The 18,345-nt window shown below is 36.7% G+C and overlaps 1 protein-coding gene across 2 annotated transcripts; it reads left to right on the top strand.

Annotated features, from left to right (window-relative positions):
* Positions 1-5,629: 5,629 nt before the first annotated feature.
* On the top strand, positions 5,630-18,083 carry LOC129002624 (methyl-CpG-binding domain protein 2). 2 transcript variants are annotated; one of them, XM_054430570.1, is made up of 5 exons: positions 5,630-5,967; positions 7,122-7,274; positions 14,976-15,120; positions 15,897-16,142; positions 17,827-18,083. In XM_054430570.1, exons 1-5 carry the CDS (start codon positions 5,852-5,854, stop codon positions 17,923-17,925), a joined length of 759 nt encoding a protein of 252 aa, XP_054286545.1. In that variant the 5' UTR covers positions 5,630-5,851; the 3' UTR covers positions 17,926-18,083. The 2 variants fall into 2 exon arrangements, with proteins under 2 accessions (XP_054286545.1, XP_054286546.1); XM_054430571.1 differs by lacking the exon at positions 7,122-7,274 and having other exon boundaries at positions 5,631-5,967.
* Positions 18,084-18,345: the final 262 nt, after the last annotated feature.

Raw genomic sequence — 18,345 nt, 5'->3', positions numbered from 1 at the left:
ACCCAAATTTTCATTACCTACCGTTATTGGTGAAATTAGAGGTATAGTTGAAATATCCACATATTAAAAAAAACTTCCGAAAAATGTCAAAGGAAGACCCCTACTTCTCCACCAAATTAAAAAGAGTAACTCCTTTGTCTTTAGGAAGAAAACAAGGATTTCGGGGGAATGATTCAGTTGTAGTTTTGCCATGTCGTAGGGTATAGATTTTTGTAACGTTCTAAAATGTGATTTTTTTTGTTTGAGTTTTAGGTACACGTGGTGTCTAGCTAGTGATGGTGTACTGGGGGAAAGTATCGCACCGTCCCCTCGCCAATATATATATATGTACTACAACGCTCGCAGAGGATATGAGAAAGGCCCTGTGCGATAGGAATTTCCATACTGTGCTGTGCTGTACTTGCTTGTTTCCTCATGTACCTTATTTCTCTGTGGGTAAATCGGCCGACACAGTCTATTCTTACCATAATATGGGTCAACAAATTTTGAATTATTCAAGGTTTGGCTAAGCTTAAACATTGATTGCTCATGAACATCGTTGTGAGTTAGGAACTTGCACAGAAAAAAAAGAAAAAACAGTTCTAAAGAAATATTGCAGGGAGTTTAAGCAGCTGATTCGCGGATTGAACTCAAAAACTGAGAAAATACACCTCTTGAAAAAATATATTCAGTCCTCGCTCACTTCATAAAATTTAACCACCTGGCTGGCAGCAATCCCCAATTAATTTTCAACAAGGGTGACTCTGAAAATATTAATTCAAATAAGGAATGCTTATTTAATTTTACATTTCCACAGAAAGCTCCATTTCGATAAAGCTATAGTAACAAAATTAATTTATACAAAATTATACATATTATGACTAGCGCTAGTAACAATATATAATGAAATGCTGCATAACTTATTTTGATCAGTAAAAATTGGATTTTAAATTTGAGAAATAATACATAAAAATAAATATTTGGAATAAAATGGAAAAAGCTGGAGAACATTGTAGCTCCATGTCTTATATTCAAGCCACTCAACTGTAGTAAAAAAGTAGACAATAGACAATAGACAATAGAGACAATTTATTCATCGTTCAGTAATTACAAAATTACAATAGATTTCGTCAAACAGAATATATAAATAAAGGTTACTTTTTAAAATCTAGGTCCTTGTTTTTGAATTTAACATCAAAAAAATCATCTATTTTGTACATTGGATTGATTTTACACCACTTTAACAGTTTGTCAGAGAAAACATTTAAAGGCAAAGAGCTGAAATCAACAGGAAACTTATTAAATATTTTAAGACCCAAGTAGGTATGGTAATTCTGAGTTCTTGACAGCCTAACTCTATCTAAATCTAATGTACCTCTATTTCTTGTTTGGTAACTATGGACACTATCTCTAATTACATATTTGTGGTAGTTTTTTTTAACAAAAATAGACACTTCATATATGTACAGACTAATTACAGTTAATATATCTAATTTTACAAACAATGGCTTACAATGGTCTCGTTTTCTACTACCAGTCACAATCCTTATCGCCTTCTTTTGTACTTTCAAAACATCTGTAATTCCTACTCCATTTCCCCAAATAACAATGCCATATCTAATAATGCTTTCAAAGAATGCAAAGTAGGCTAATTTTAGATAAGTGTCAGTTACATGATTTCTTAAATTACTAAGTAGGCAAACCACTCTGGATAATCGAGCACAAATAGAGTCTATATGCTGCTGCCAAGATAACCTACTATCAATGTGTATACCCAGTAATTTTACATAGTTATAGCTAACATTATCATGAGTAGAGATTAATAAACAATCAGTTTTGTCGGTGTTCAGCTTTAAACCATTAGAGGTAAACCATTTTGTTGCTTCATTTAGAGCCTGTTCGTTTAAACATTGCAATTTTTCTAAATCTAAATGACTACTGAACAAAGTGGTGTCGTCAGCATAAATACAAACACTACTACTACTAGGAACATTGAAAGACAAATCATTCATCAAAATTAAAAATAAAATAGGCCCCATTATCGACCCTTGTGGGACTCCATATTTGACCTCAGTGACCTGCGATCTCTGACTATTTACTTCTACTACCTGTTTTCTATCTTTAAGGTAAGACACAAACATATTTAATTCACTGTCATGAAAACCGTAATGAGATAGTTTGTCCAAGAGGATACTATGTTGAACACAATCAAAAGCTTTACTCAGATCACATAATGTGATCTGAGCAAAAAACCTATCTTCTAAAGCATTTAAGATCTTATTTACAATACTATCTACAGCCAGTGTTGATGACAGACCTAGCCTATATGCAAATTGACTACTGCTAAACAAGTTGAGACATTCAAAGTAGGTACATACCTGCTTTTTTAAAATTTTTTCCAATATCTTAGCCATTGTAGGGATGCAGGATATAGGGCGGTAACTACTGGGTAAATTTTTCTCCCCTTTTTTATATACTGGAACTACCCTGGAGAGTTTCATAAAGGAGGGAAAAACACCATCTTCAAGACATCTATTAATACAAAAGGTAAGTGGACTTAAAATTAACATAATCACAGCCTTAATTAAATTACTATTTAAACCATATATATCTCTTGTTTGAGAATTTTTTAAAGACAAAGCCACACTTAAGACCTCACTTTCAGACACTTTGGAAAGTTTAAAATTTAAATCAGGACAAGGACTTTTTTTCACCATCAGATTAGCACTCAACTCGGACACTTCGATGTTTTCACAGATATCTTCAACCACTGCAGAGAAGTAGGTACTGTAGTCGTCTGGAGACACATCAGCCATGTTCTTCTGCGTTGACCTCCCAGCTGCTGAATTTATCACCGACCATGCCGTTTTACACTTGTTGGCAGACATGTCAATAAGTTCTTCATTCTTCTTCTTCTTAGCATCACAAAGAGCGGTGCGGTATCTGCCCCTCAGAGTCTTGGATAAGGTTAGGAAATTTATGTCCCCACTGGTCTTATACAAGTCATGATAAAATATTATCAACTTTTTCATTTCAGCTAGTTCGGGTGTATACCATTTACCTGGTTCCTTCTTCTTTCTTGTGGATCCTTGTAGTTTTGTTTTAGTCAGGGGGAAACATAAATTAAAATTTGATAAAAAACAGTCCCAGAAGAGGTCAAAGCATTCTTCAGTGGATAAACACGGGTCATAGACGAAATTCCAGCATACCTGGCTCAGGTTATTGCAAAAGTTGTCCATCTTCGCAGTCGTTATTCTTCTGGTATACAAAATATCAGGAGCCAGCAAGATGTTCTCTATTGAAGCTAGACTTTCAAAAATAATAGCATCATGATCACCGAGCAGAGGTTTAACAACTTTTATAGTAAAATCTGTGGATGAAATATTGGTAAGTAAGTTGTCCAAACAAGCAGAACCCCTCGTCGGTAAAGTATTGGCACAATAAACATTGAACTGACGCAATGTGTTTTTAAAACTTGTTACACTAGGCCTGGTAGTAGTTACATCAAATTCTGCATTAAAGTCACCACATATTATTAATTTAACCATCTTACCCCTACTTATAAGGAAAATTAGCATTTCTTCAAGCAACTGCAGAAACCGATCCGTCTTACCATTTGGAGACCGATAGACAGACACCACAATAGCATTAAAATATTTAATTTAATTAGAAATTTAGGTTTTATTTCATAACATACTGTCTCTACTTCATATACACTTTTTATATGTTCCGTAATATGTTTGTCAGTAACCTCCAACCCTAGTCTAGAGCCCTCCGAGTGTCACGCGTCATAAAAACGACGCACAACACACTTTGTGTAGGGTCACGCGTCGCTTTTAAGACGCACAGACATCGTTTACGGCGAAGGCTCTATGACTGACTGAATCGGATTGAACTGGATCGAGTTAGGTATCGTTCTTTCCGTAATATTCTAAGCTTTCTCCAGAGGTCTGTCTCTAAGCGCTAATCATTTTAGTTCCGAAAATATTGTAGCAGACAGCTGACGTGCGTGTATTTGTAAACAGCTAGGTTCCCCCGGACCGATGACTGATGTGTTTTATTACGTTTATCATTGTTTTAGTGTTAAAAATCAAAAGTAGTGATATACGTGGTGCATTATAAGAAGATTTAAGTGGTTTTGAAGTGCTGGTTGATGATCCTGAAGAAGTAGGTAGTGATATTGATGTAAATTATCAGCCAGATTCCTAGCTATGGTTAGGCTATGCATTCTTAGCTAAACGCTATGTACTGAAATCCGTTTTTCGCTCATAACTTATTTATTTGATAACTTACCTCGCTATATGATTATATATTTGTAATCCTCATTAAATTTAGAACAAAGTGGCTATTTTCAAATATTTATAGGCCTATAATTTATACAATTTCATTAAGCGCGAACTTATTTTTTTTTTGAAAATTTTCGAAATTATATTTTTTTTTACCTAAAATTTTTTTTTTTGAAAAAATGTTCCTTATGTTTTATATATAATATTGAAGCCCATGATTTTCCAAACAAAATGGTATATAGAACATTAGAATTAACATTGTTTTAAGCTTCTCAGATCCGTTTTAATAAAACCTTGCAAAGGGGCCAAAAATAGGTGGACATTAAGGCCTAAACTATGGACACTCGGAGGGCTAGAGATGAAAAACCAATCATATTTTTCCGCCACTTTAAGAGATGATGTAGATTTAGCAGTTCCCAATACAACATTTGGTGATTCCACACTTTTTGGCTTAGGGTGAGAAGTCACATTGCTTTCATTATTTTCTTTGTTATTATTAGTTCTTCTCCACACATTAGTATGTCTGTGTCTTCTGTTCTTAACCTCCTTCCATACGTTTCCATCATAATGTTCAATATTTACATTCAATCTGTCATCTGCTGACATCGTCATCAAGTTAGAGTTAGTCACATCCGATTGGTCGTCTTCCATATCCCCGTCCACCGAGAGCGAAAATGTATCCCGGTTTAGGTGGTCCTTGGGCAAAGCCCTCTGATTATCTTTTTTCAATGGTGAAGTGGAGTTAGAGATTTCAGAACCAACAGACTGAACAGACTCATTCTTACTCCCTGCTGTCGGTCTGTTCTTCCTACTGGTCTGTGCATGCACGTTTGAAACTTTATGTGCAGACGAATTTCTTGACTTCGAAGTTTCATGTTCGAATGCTGATTCAGCCCCATTATTACACCTAGGAATAGCCGTCAACAAATTATTCAGTTTATCATTAATACTTATATTGTCACAGACAAGTCTATCTACGGTACACATTAGGTTAGTCATTAATTTAACTGAACTAATGCTATTTCTGGGATCCTTTATATTAGAAACCATAGCTTTCAAGTCCTCTAGGCACGTAACACAAAACCAATGTGAATGTGAATCTAATTTAGTAATCATGTCATATTGTTCATCAGATATTGAAACACAACTAATGTGATTCCATTTACCACAAAATCCTTCACACTGGATGCACTTTTCCTCAGATTTAAACTCCAAATTACACGTACCACAAAACTCATCGTCTTCTCCAGCCACCATCTTGACTTTTTAGTACAGACGATACTCGTCACAGTCCGCCAGTTGAGTGGAGTGGAGTGAGAGTGTCAATGACAGGCGATTGAAGTTGTTTTGTTTGTTGTTATTAATGTTTTGTCAATCATAACATTAAATTAGTTAATGTTTTGTTACTTATTTTAGTGGACTTGCGCTTGCGTGGTTTGGAACCTTAAAAAAAGTTTCTCGTAGGGAAGGAGTGTTTTACGATTGAATTAGGATAGAAGCTGTAATTTTCTGTTCGATAATAAGTTACTTTGTTAGAATTCACCTGGTAATCAAATCACCTATCTTTATTGGCCAAGGTGCCTGGCATGTCTGTTGAAAGGAAACGTTTTGAATGCTCGGCATTACCAAAAGGATGGCAAAGAGAGGAAGTTTTGAGAAAAAACGGTCTTTCTGCTGGAAAGGTTGATGTATATTATTACAGGCAAGTATACACAAGAAAAAACATTGTAGGCCTACCGGTATTTAGTCACTAACTTTTACAGTCAGCTTAAAGAGTGTGCATGTTGGCCTTTTACTGAGTGATATGATTTCCATAGTTGTACTAGTTGTGAGAATATCTCATAAAAAAAAGAATACCAGTGCATTAATTTGACTTCCTTCCCTTCTGCCCCATGTAAAATATTGCCTACCGGTATGTAAACTTAACTTACTTTGCCCCTATTTTCCTGTAAAAATTCTAAAAAGTAGGCTGGGCATGCCTAGCAGGCTGCACTTTACTTGACGTCCTACACTCATTCGATTGTTTTTTTTTTCGATTCGATATTTTCATTCGATTGTTTCATTCGATATACCGTTTCCTTGGTTAGTTAGGTTAGGTTAACCTTACCTAACTAACCAAACGATATATCGAATGAAGCAATCGATATATCGATCGATATTTTCATTCGAATGAGTGTAGGACGTCAAGTAAAGTGCAGCCGCCTAGCCTAGTCAGAGAGTAAGGAATCCCTGAATCGCTACCTAAGCCTAACTTATTTTAGCTAAATAGGTAGGAAATGTTTTGGAGGCCACAGCCAGGAGATGGTAGGCTACTTAAGTTATGTAACTTAAGGACTATACATGTTTAAATATTATAGGCCTATAGGCCAGGCCTTACAAGATAGGCCTACTCAAACACATGTTTTCTTCCAATCCCAACGAAGTAGGTAAATAGTGTAATATGGATAAATCATTGTAAGCTAAGTATCCCCACTAAGAGTCTTAGGCCTACCTAGTTAATCTGCCAAGCATTTGAAAATTCTTTGTTTTACGTTATGAGTTTTAAAAATTGAAAATATGAAAATACAGCCTAATATTAACTTAAATATCAGAGGGTAGGCCTAGGCTAGGCTATGTCAAATAACTTGAACTTAAAATCTTAAGGGTCTAAGTTACTGCGAGTGTTAAACATAGGCATAGGCCTATATGTGTTAATTGAATTGGTAGATAACTTAAATAGGCCTACCTGCTTATGTATTTGTGTTAAGTATTTAAATTAGCTTATGAATGCTGGTGGCGGTCTTGGGACTTTTAAACAAACTAAATGGATTTCGGTCAGTTGTGGGAACAGTAAAGGGGGTTTGCTTGTGTTTGCAGCCCTGATGGGAGGAAGGTCCGGAGTAAACCCCAGCTTGCTCGTTGTCTCGGAGATGTCATTGATTACGGATCATTTGATTTTCGCTCTGGAAAAGTCAATAACCTTCTATTGCGTAAGCAGCGGAAACAGAGGTCTACCCAAGTAGAATACAGGTAATTCCTGTTCCATCCATCTTTCTCTCTTTTTATGAAAGTTCTTAAGTAATTTTTTTCTAATTGAGCTCTATAAAGGGTCAGTTTTCAAATTAATTTTACCTACCATTACAAAATATAGGCAAGGCTTTATAAGTTTAGTCGCTTTTCTTTTGATTAAAATTTAATGTAAAATGTAAGGTGGGAAGAGGAGTTATAATTTAATCATAGGCTATTAAACTAGGCTAGATACATAGGCCTAATACAGGTATAGTTCACCTAGGCAGTCTAAGTTATATGTTAAAGCTACAAATAATGATACTTAACTTAGACCTATCTAGGCTACTGTGAATTAAGTTAGTCCTCGTCTTAGATTTTTTAAACAGTAGGGGTCTGTGAGTGGGCCAGACTTATTTTTATTCGTGGTCAAGTCAAGTCAGGTAAAACATTTTGAAGATGTTAGGTCACTAAGTTACATTTATCTTGGAAAGTGTTAGTTTATACAAATATTAATTAATTGGTTATAACTTTGGCTACCACTGTTGGCATTTTACAATATTGTTCATCATCTCTCACAATCGCTGTAAAAAGAGTCTCTATCGCCTATGATTTGGGGAAATTGCAAACATCTTCGTTGGTTCCGGCACGTGACATCACCATTTCACGTGCGATCCTAGGTAGATCGTCAATTTTTAATGGCACAACTTAAGGCACGCTTTCTGTGATCTCGTAAGTAAGAGCTCAAAAATACTTGGCTTGACTGGGAAATTAATTTTCAGAACAAACAAATCTTTTGAGTCCACTGTTGGCTTGACCCGGCATAAACATTTCAGTGATCTGCAGACTCCCTACTAAACAGTAGCCTTGCTATCACATATGAATAAGCTATTTACAGGTCCAGTGCTGGTATTCAAGGTAGGCCTACCTAGTTAATAATGAAACAGGCCTACCTGCATATCGGCCTGTTTTGAACCTGTCAGCACCCTGGGCAGGCTGTCCACCAACCGGGAAATCCGGGAATTATGCGTGAATTTTATATTTCTACCTGGAATTTTCAACTTAGGCCTACCGCGATCGTGCATGACAACATTGACATTTCTGTGACCGCTGGAGACGATATGATGTCTACACACTGGCGCGAGGGATGATCAAAATTTTTCTGCGATTGCAGAAGGCAATAATAATTTCCAAACGACCGCTGGATAATGGATATGATAATGATTTTGCTGTTATCGCGCAAGACGGGGATGATATATGCTGAGCGGCGAGGGTTAATCAAAATATTGCCGCTACCGTATAACAAAAGACGATGATAACACACAACCGCAGGACATAATAAACATTTTGCCCCAACGGCAGGAGACGATTACAATGACTTCATGTCCACGGGAGACAATTAAGCCGGGTTTACACGATGCCAGTTGGCGAGACAATTGTCTTTGCCAATTGGCATCACGTGGTTTTGGAATTGTCGTAGGCCAGGCAAGTTGAACGAGAACCTGTTCACACGTGGCAAACACTTGCCCAGGCATTTTACAGTGAACCAGGGTACTACTGCTAAAAGACAAGACAGTGCTATTGGCCTCTACACCGTTTACACGGTGCCAATTGTCACGACAACTGGGTTTTCGAGGGGTGGGGGCCTCACTGGGCCCAGCTCATTGTCCTCAGTCTACTCCCGGAGACAACTGAATTTCGGGACAATTGGCTTGCCAATTGGCCTGAAGTGTTTACACGAAGCCAGTAATTCCAAGCCAGTCAGTTGTCTCCTGGCAATTGTCTCGCCAACTGGCATCGTGTAAACCCGGCTTTATGATGGCTTCACAACCGCAGGAGATGATTACGTTGGCTTCATGACTGCGGGAGACGATGACGATGTCTACAGGACCACGGGAGATACAATAATGATATCTACGTGGCCGCGTGGAATGATCAGAATGTTGTCTCATTCTTGGAAGACAATGATGATCTCCACCATTTTGCCACAACCATGGGAGAAGACTACTATGTCCAAACAACCGCGTAAAAAGATCAGAATTCTGCCTCATTCGCGGTAGATGATGATAATCTTCTCACGACCGCGGGATTTGTTCATATATTGTCGCAATCATGGAAGACGATAATTATGCCTATACAACCACGGGTTATACCGGTAGTCAGAATTTTGCCTCAAATGCAGTCTCGACGATTACAATGTATACACAATCGCAAGGGAATATCATAAGTTTACCACAATCACATTGAAATACAATCACCAATATTTTTTTTTCAAATTGTTTGGGGCCCCCTCAAAAAAACCAATTTTGCCTTGCGTCCTAGACATGTGATTCTGTAAATCGGCCCTGCCAGCATAGGTAGTGGATTCCTATGTCTTTCTTAGTTAAACTTTAATCCCTGTTGGTTCAAAATGGAAACAAGATTTTAGATTTCTTAGACCTATATAGCCTATCTAATACATAGGTTGTCCAATGATTACTTAGTAGACAGCTAGATTACTTACAGAGAACAAGGCATTTTACCTGCATAAAAAAATTTACCTCAATATTCTTTTATTTGCCCAGTTCTGATAGGCCTAAAGACAAAAATAACTTTCAGCAATTGATTACCACACTTATGATCTCACAGTGTCAGCTTCCTTATATATGTATAGGGGCCCCTTCCAAGACAGAGATTAACACGTTCCCTGCTGAGGGCTAGATGCTGGGACGGCGCCAGGAGCTGAATTAGCGCTCGCCGCTTCGTAACATTGCCGCGAATACACCTAATTGCAGTAAAAACAACAGTAGTTATACTGGATAGCAATGTTATGCAATAAAACTGGCTTTGGACGTAGTAAAAGATTCTGATAGATAGCAGTACTACCCAGGGTGTAGTCGGTAAAGTAGTGTCGCTATCTATCAGGAAAGAGGTGGGACAAAGCCCTGTTCTATACAACCCTGGTGGTGATTTTGGGAAACTATATTTTTTATTGTCAGAAAAGTACGTCCCCACGAGCTGCAAAGAAAAATAGGACGTTCTTGACGAGCTGGCTGATCCTTGGAAACGTTAAACAACAATGAACGGTGATGTTCTGGAACGTTCCTAGCTCCTGGCGCCGTGGCCCTGCTGACGTTCCGGAACGTCCGCAGCAGCGAACGTGTTAAGAGAGGGGGGAGGGGGGAGAGAGAGGGAGAGAGAGAGGCCTACTTGGTGAAAGGTGCAATTCTGGTTGTACAAATATAACAATGTATTCCTTATTTTACTCCCCATATTGACCAATTTTTAACTGGTCAAAAACTTAACTATCTAGAAGCTACTGTGAAAATTGATGAACTGATGGTGAAAAATGATATTAGTCTATTTTCAAATGATTATTATGTACCACTGATCTTGCGTACAAAGGAATATTGCAATACTAAGCCAAAATGTTATATTTATTTTTAAGGCTATATCTATTCTAATACATGAAATACAAACTCGGTAAAAGTTTTAAAATAATTCTCAAGTTTTAGTCTGGAGTTTTTAAAATATGGGAGCAGAATTTGTGTGAGTATGGAAATGGTGAATAACACAGCTGTTTGGGAGTGCATGTATAAATTGTAGATGTTTTAGTTGCCTTTTTGATGCTAGCCCTACTCGTGCATGATTTTTGATTTTTCAAAATCAAGTCAATTTAGACCCTTCATTTGACTCTGTTATCAACTAAAAGACTTGTTTGCTTAAAACTGCTATTTTGCCTTGTATTTAGTTTTATGATTGGAAGTAAAAGAAAATATAAGTAGGCCTAATATAAGAATAACAGAACTGAAGAAGTAATTTAAAATTCCATTACTCTTCTTGAGTGATGGCTTGGATTGAAATTAATTAGGCCCAGCTTTAGGCCTACCTATATTGAAATGATAAATTTACTAAAATCAAATTTTTTAGTAGGTGGCTAAGATGAAAACTATAATATCAATACATAATAATTTTAGTTAAACATTGTTATTAACTAAACTTTTTGGCATATTCATTGTCAGAATTGTTTTATGGGTTTATGTCTATTTTGTGTCTCGATAACAACACAGTTTGAAGGTAGGTAGACTAAATGTGGGGGCTAAAAGCAAAAGCCGCAATCTCCACTCCTGAAAATTTTACAGGAGAGCCAAAATACAATTTGAGGTGGTGAAACCAAAGATAGAAAGCTGAAAATTTTTCTCTACCTTCCAATATATTAAAAATGAATATTTAAAATTAATTAGTTCTTAGAACTCATTATTTTAGTAGTTACACAAGCTTTTAGTTTGGACATTGCTAGTTTTGCTTTTAAGATGTGGATTTTGCTGCTTTTGCTTCCAAGTCTTTACTTAATTGGTTTTGTTATGAATATGTTTTTAACATTTATATCTGAAAATACCTATTTTAACACTAAATTGTAATTCAATAGTGTTAACTATAATGTTAGCGTTGCCTTAAATATAATATTAATTAGGTTTGAAGGAAATAATAAATAAAACATAAGGATTTAAAAGTAACTTTATTACATAAAAACACAGAGTTTCTTAGCGTAAAAAAGCGAATGAAGTCCTTCATTTCTTTTAAACTTGACTTTTCCTAAACAATAGTCTCCGGTGATTCTTCGGTCCCTTCACACTCAGGTTCTTCTTCATACTGAATGTCTTCCTGGTCACCATACTTCTCGAACAGGTTTTTGTAATAGTTCAAACTTGGGTGTTCAATCCAATTGGGGCCGTAGTGAATTTCTAGTAGTCTTTTAACATCCGTGAGTTTCACCTTTTTCACCAAACCAACCCTTCCAGTAGAAATCAACTTAGGGTTAATGTCGTCTATTGTAAAATTAGATTTCGTCAGAAATCTGTACTTGCATGTCTCATGATAGTAAAAGTGTTCCCCCTTCACCACGACCTGCTTTTTATTTTTAACAGATCTCTTGAGGAAAAACTTTTTTGTTGGTGCAAACTTGAAATGCCAAGTATTTACTGGCTTAAAAACTTTGTATGCTTCTTCTCGCCAATCTTGGACGTCACAATCGATACCTACATGAACTACAGTGGAAAAATTTGATATGATTTCCACATATTTCTCCGGGTTTTCTACTTGCTGCAGTGACTTAAATTTGCTTTCACAGTGGCCAAAAACCCTATCTGGTGGCATGAATGAATGGCCACGGATTGGAAAAATGATTTCTACACGTTGAATAGTTGATGGGGTTTCCAAAAGCCATTTTGAGCACATAGCAAGGAGGATTTGATTTTTGTTCTGTCCCCCACATCCATCCGCAAAGAGTCGCAGTTTTGTTTTACCGCTGAAATCGGTATTGTTTAGTAAGTGAAAGATACATGACGAGATTTCACTTGATCCTTTCTTGTGCTGATCTTCTGTCCATAAATAGCTGGTACAGTTTTCTTTTGTTAGTTTATCTTTGGAAGTACCTTTTACAGCAGTGAGATTATAAAGATAAACCTGCCGCCTATAGTAAACTTCCTGATCAGGGATTTTGGGTAAGGGTAAATTCTTCTGACAGTCAAACGATATGTTCAATACTTCGGGGTCTTCTTCTTTCAAATGATCATAGAACGCTTTTGCTCTCTTTTTGTGTATTGTTCTTTGAACGAGGAGGTCGTTCTTTTTCTCAGGGTTTTGCTCTAGTTTCATCCTTTCCTTCAGTTCAATGCAAGTTGAACACATGTCCAAACGTGGGCTGCCAAATCCAATGTTGAATTTCCGGTTGAAAATATACCTAAAGTAAGATTCTTTCACTTTCAAATTTTCCTCAACTTTTCCATTGTAAATTTTATGCAGTTTTGCTATGTTAAGCTCAGCAGGTAAATATTTGCGCCCACTTTGTGAACGGCAATAGTGCACGTCACTACAAGTCAAAGAAGAAACAAACTCGATAATTGACTGCCTCTTCTCATTGAACTTTGCTGACACATGATCTCCTCCTCTTGTTTCTTGGGGAATAAACCCATTTTTTTGAAAGTTTGCTGACACAAACTCAACTTGTGATCTTTTTATACAAAGGATTTGTAAAAATGCCTTTTGGCATACAGGAATCCTGTCATCAGCATCATTTTTCCTCACAAAAAACTTTGTATGAAAAGCTTTTGGATTTTTCTCATCGGTTTTAGGCCTTCTCCTTTGTACTGGCTTTGATTGGGTATAACGCAAAATAAAATTGTTTTGTGACTCTCTATCTTTGTTTTTATAAAAAAGGGTAAAAAAATCTAAGCATTGCTTCATTGTTAGTACACTACATCGATAGCTCTTGGTATGGTGACCACACAAAGGACGCTGTGGCAGTTCGTGTGCTTGATATCTGTAATAAAGAAATTAAATAATATTACCGTACGAAAACCATGTTGAAAGTACGGCAACGCTAACATTTCAGTCCTTCGACTAGGATTACAATGCAAGAAATTACAAAAAATAACTAGGCCTACTCTTGGGAGTTATAGGTGCACTAACCTTAATTTCTTAGCGACATTCCTTTTCCACTTTTCAGGACGACACGGCCTTTTACGAGCTTTACTAGGCGACACAGGGGAAATACCGTTTTCTATGTCAGGTTCCATTACAAACTGTTTAAACTTATAATAGTTTAATAAACTTAGTAATTAATTAACTTCTTTTACTTATTCAACACACACATCAACAACACAGACACAAACATCAACAAGAAGCAGCCATTACTCAAGGTGGTCACGTGACTGACCCAAGGACTCTGATTGGTGGAATTGGATTTTGCTGATTTTGCTTCTCAAATGTCAACTATTGAACTTGGATTTTGCAGACTTTGCTTTTAAGGCCACTTTTCAAAGATATAAAATAAATATTTCTGAGCTGATTTTGCTTCCAAGGTTTTCATTTTATAAAAGAAGATGCAGTGGAGCACACAGTGGTACCAATAACTCAATTTCCAAAAAAATTGGACTTTGCAGCTTTTGCTTTCAGCCCCCACAAATAGTGAGTGTGTGTACAAGTTGAAGAAATTGACTTACTCCTTACCACTCATAAGCTTTCAAGAAAGTTTGCTTCATAAGCAATAATCCTTGAATATCTCTAACTATGTTGGTCGATAGATCCAACCACTTGCTGCTCTTAAAATGCTATTGAAGGAAATGAAATATACCTACTCTTGTCAGGTTCAATCTCACAGGGGATGGAAAAATAAATACATTTTGTTTTATGTACATAATTCAAAATTAATACAAATAGTGTCCATTGTTTTTGAAATAACATAACTAAAAAAGTGATTAGATATACTCAATTGTTTCCAACAAATTTTCAAAGGCCTATTTCTTTCAATAGAAGTCATTTTAAAATAAAGTGATCATGATATTTGAGGGATAAATTTGAAACTTTTTCTTTGTTATCAATAAAAAAGTTTTCACGGGGTCCAGTTTTCCAGATTAGTTTGGAATCAGCAAAGAAAATACGTCTAAAACATAGATTAGGTTAGTTCAAAAACCCAGCCAAAGCTGTAAAACTTCAAGAGAAATACCTCACTATAGAACTTATTAACCTTGCGTGTTACTAATTGTAATAGGAAATGTCAACAACCAAAATGTCCCTCAAATAAAATAATCTTTCCATCACCAACAGTAAACTACAAGAAAAGAAGCGTTTGTGGCTAAAGTTCCACTAGTAATAAGGTAAAGGATCTGCCAGATAAGGGCCCTGATGGATTATCAGTTTATTTTTGTAATTACAGATTGACAATTTACCTTTTGTTGTCAACAGTCGTGGAGTAAGGACCGATGCATCATTGGTGCCTCCTATTCGTCAGACAGCCTCCATTTTCAAACAGCCTGTCACGGTATATAAAACGCAAGAAGGGAAGGTGAAAAACGACTTCAAACATGGTCCTCAGGAAAAGCCTAAACAGGTAATTTTGTAATTTATCTACATGAGTGCCAGTGGGTTAGTAGTGTGGCTACCTCGCTGATGCTGTGATGAGCTTCATTGTTGATTGTTGATGATTTATTGTTAGTGAGTCGGTGGCTCAGTCGGTAGCGTCGCGGACTTTGGGCCCAAGGCAGCGATGTCGTGGGTTCGGATCCTGGTCACTGCCACTAAAATTTATCAGTACAGTTCACCTTTGTGTACCGGCTCACTCCTTGCTTTGCTGTAAACGTTCCACGCACAGGCGCTTAGTCTATGTGGACGGGCAAATGCAAGGTTAAAAGAGGCCGCCAACCTCTTTTTTTTTTTTAAAAAAAAGCCACACTTGTCAAATTTTAACTAAACGCCACCTTTCAGTTTAGTTTTTGTAAAAAAAACCTTCACTAAAAAAAACATATTTTTTTTTAAACCATTAAGTTGACACAAAAACTAATAGTCCGTCGGTGTATTTGATTCAGTAATCCGAGATTAGGTAAATAAAATTATTTTAATCTATATTATTTTGGATGATTTTATTTTATAACAACAAGGAAAACCCTTGCTTAAACATACTTGGCTTATGTAAAAGTACTAAATTTAACCCCTAATTGTGGTTTTCCGTAGGGTACCTAGTACGTCACATCATTTCCAATGGTGTGGCTTTGCCTTAAATATCAATATTGTCATGTTCACGTTCATATGAAATTCATATGAAATTGAAATAACCTAAGAAAAACATACACATAATGCAGAGAACAGAAAACATGAGTTTTGCCACAGCTGTTCTGGGAGAAGCGGTTGGAAGGTCTGCGTGCCTGTGATGTGGACGGTCACGAGCTGTGTGCCATGGAGCTGCCGCGCAGTCTGCGAGCTGTCGGTCCTCATGTGACGGAGGAGACTCTGCTGCAGTCGGTGGCGACAGCGCTGCACGTCTCTAGTCAACCTGTCACCGGACAGACTGGCTCACGGACCAACCTAGAGAAGAACCCCGGCGTGTTCATTAACCCTGATCAGCCCCTTGTTCAGGTGAGTCAATAAATAACTTCTTTATCAGCATCGTCGTATGTGTTATTAAATTACCTTAAGTAAAGGTGAGTCAATCTCACAAACTACTTCCAAGTCTCCCCCTTCTGGGGTGTAATTGAATATCTCAATTGGAATATACTGCTCTAGAGGAATTGTTTGAAGATGTTGCCTGCCCAGGTCCATCAGTAACTTTCTCCTTAAGGCTCACTGTAATCCTTACCTACTTTATATAAGAAAAATCTCACTTTAGCACAACAGTGATGTTGTTAATGTTCATATCTACGTTTGTTTGTGTAAAGTCAAAGATAATCCATCTGTGGAATACAAGGTGGTACAAAAAAAACCTGGAAAAAATATTATTTACAAAAAATTTACACTTCAACATTAGCATTTTCAAAGTACTCTCCATTGAAAGCTATGCATTTGTCCCAAAGGTTTTTTCACTTTTCAAAGCAATTTTTGAAGTCATTTTTTGAAACAGCCACCAGCTCCTCACTAGTTTTTTATCTTGATTTCTTTAATGGTGTCAAATTGTTGTCCTTTCATACCTCTTTTCATACATCGAAATAGAAAAAAGTCACACAGAGCCATGCCAAGTGAATAAGATGCATGGGGTAGCACAACCATCTATAGTTTTTAACCAAAAATTGAGCGAACATCGTTGGCTAAAGGCTCTGTGAGCAGGTGCATTGTCATGGTGGAAGAACCAGTCTCCTGTCTGCCACAGATTGGGTCTTTTTTGTCGAATACTGTTGTGCAATCATCCTAAAACTTCCAAATAGAAGGTCTTATTCACGGTCTGACCTGGGGGGACAAACTCTGAGTGAACAATGACTTGGCTTGAAAAAAAATCAACATTGTTTTGATGTTTGATTTGACCTGACAGCATTTTTTGGACAATTGGACGAGGTGACAATTAATTGCGTCTTCCATTGGCATGACTGTGCTATATTTGTGGGTCATTACCACCAGTACAAAGCTGCTGTTTCAAAGATTGTCAGGTTTTCATTCGCCATTCTTTTTGATTGTCATCCAGAGCATGAGGAACAAACTTGGCAGCAACCCTTTTTATTCCTGATTCTTCTTTTAAACTGGCTGAACTGAGCTCCTGAAAGATAATCCACTGATCTTTGCCAATTGTTCAGTTGTCTGTGAACGGTCCTCAAGCTTGAGATCCTGAATTTAATCCACAGTTTCATCATTTCAGGAAGTCCAGGACGAGGTTTATCTAATGGACATGTTGTCATTTGAAACAAGTAATCCACTCATACACTTGAGTCTTTCCCATTAGCTGTTCTCAACATTACAACAGTTACGACAGCAATTTTCCCAAGTAGAAAACTAAACTTCACAGCTACACATTGTTCACTTTTACTTGCCATTTCAAAACAACTATAAACACTTAAAAAGATGGCGACAACTAAAACTGTCACTACAGAAAACAGATGAACACAACCATTTATCTGGACTGCAGCAGCGGCACTGAGTTTACACTCCTAGCAGCTGAAACATGTGCAGGGCAACACTCTGGTTATTTTTGGGTACCTCCTCGTATATTCTCAAAATATGTAATATTTATTCTTCATTTTTTTTATTATTCTATTATTAAAAGGTCATCCCTAACTCTTCATTCTTATTTTTAAATTATGATTGACATTTATGACGTTCTTATATTCTCTGGCAGGCTTTGGCTGTGGGGGATGAAGATATCAAACGACAAGAAGACCGAGTCAATTCCGCAAGAGTGAAGCTACAAGAAGCAATTAAGGCGATGACTGCATAACCACGTTCGTAATTCCATGTTAAGCGTATTATGTGATCAAAGAGACTATACACCCAATGTTTTGTATTTTAGTGTGTAACTTTAACTTTAGTATTATTACTTAACGAAGGTTCACATTGATCTGATGTTTTTAAATAAATAATTTATTTGATTTGCGATTTTTGTCAAATAGTTTATTTTTTATTCCCAAAAATATTAAAAAATTTCTCCTGTTAAAATTTGTTGTGAAAATTGATGAGTATAATAGGTTAATCCAACCAAATAGTTATGAACGCCTAGCATGACTATCGTTGAAGCTCATGAAATTTTAATTACAACAAGGCGTTTGTGATGATAGTGATGGAGGATCGTGTGTGATATTTTTTCATATGAACAACTGTTGCTGACATATATTCAATAACTTAACAGTCCCCACATCAG

Source organism: Macrosteles quadrilineatus, unplaced genomic scaffold (assembly GCF_028750875.1).
Source record: "Macrosteles quadrilineatus isolate MER2022 unplaced genomic scaffold, UCM_ALF_1.0 Scaffold_9__3_contigs__length_116548681, whole genome shotgun sequence".
NCBI classification, from domain to species: Eukaryota; Metazoa; Arthropoda; class Insecta; order Hemiptera; family Cicadellidae; genus Macrosteles; species Macrosteles quadrilineatus.
This window is presented reverse-complemented; position numbering and strand designations above follow the sequence as displayed.

What these genes read in the sequence shown, in the direction of transcription:
- LOC129002624 (XM_054430570.1), top strand. Translation starts at nt 5,852, where the DNA reads ATGTCTGTTGAAAGGAAACGTTTTGAATGCTCGGCATTACCAAAAGGA. An exon ending in GTTGATGTATATTATTACAG is followed by an intron (nt 5,968 to 7,121) that starts GCAAGTATACAC and finishes TTGTGTTTGCAG; the next exon opens with CCCTGATGGGAGGAAGGTCC. An exon ending in CTCAGGAAAAGCCTAAACAG is followed by an intron (nt 15,121 to 15,896) that starts GTAATTTTGTAA and finishes GTTTTGCCACAG; the next exon opens with CTGTTCTGGGAGAAGCGGTT.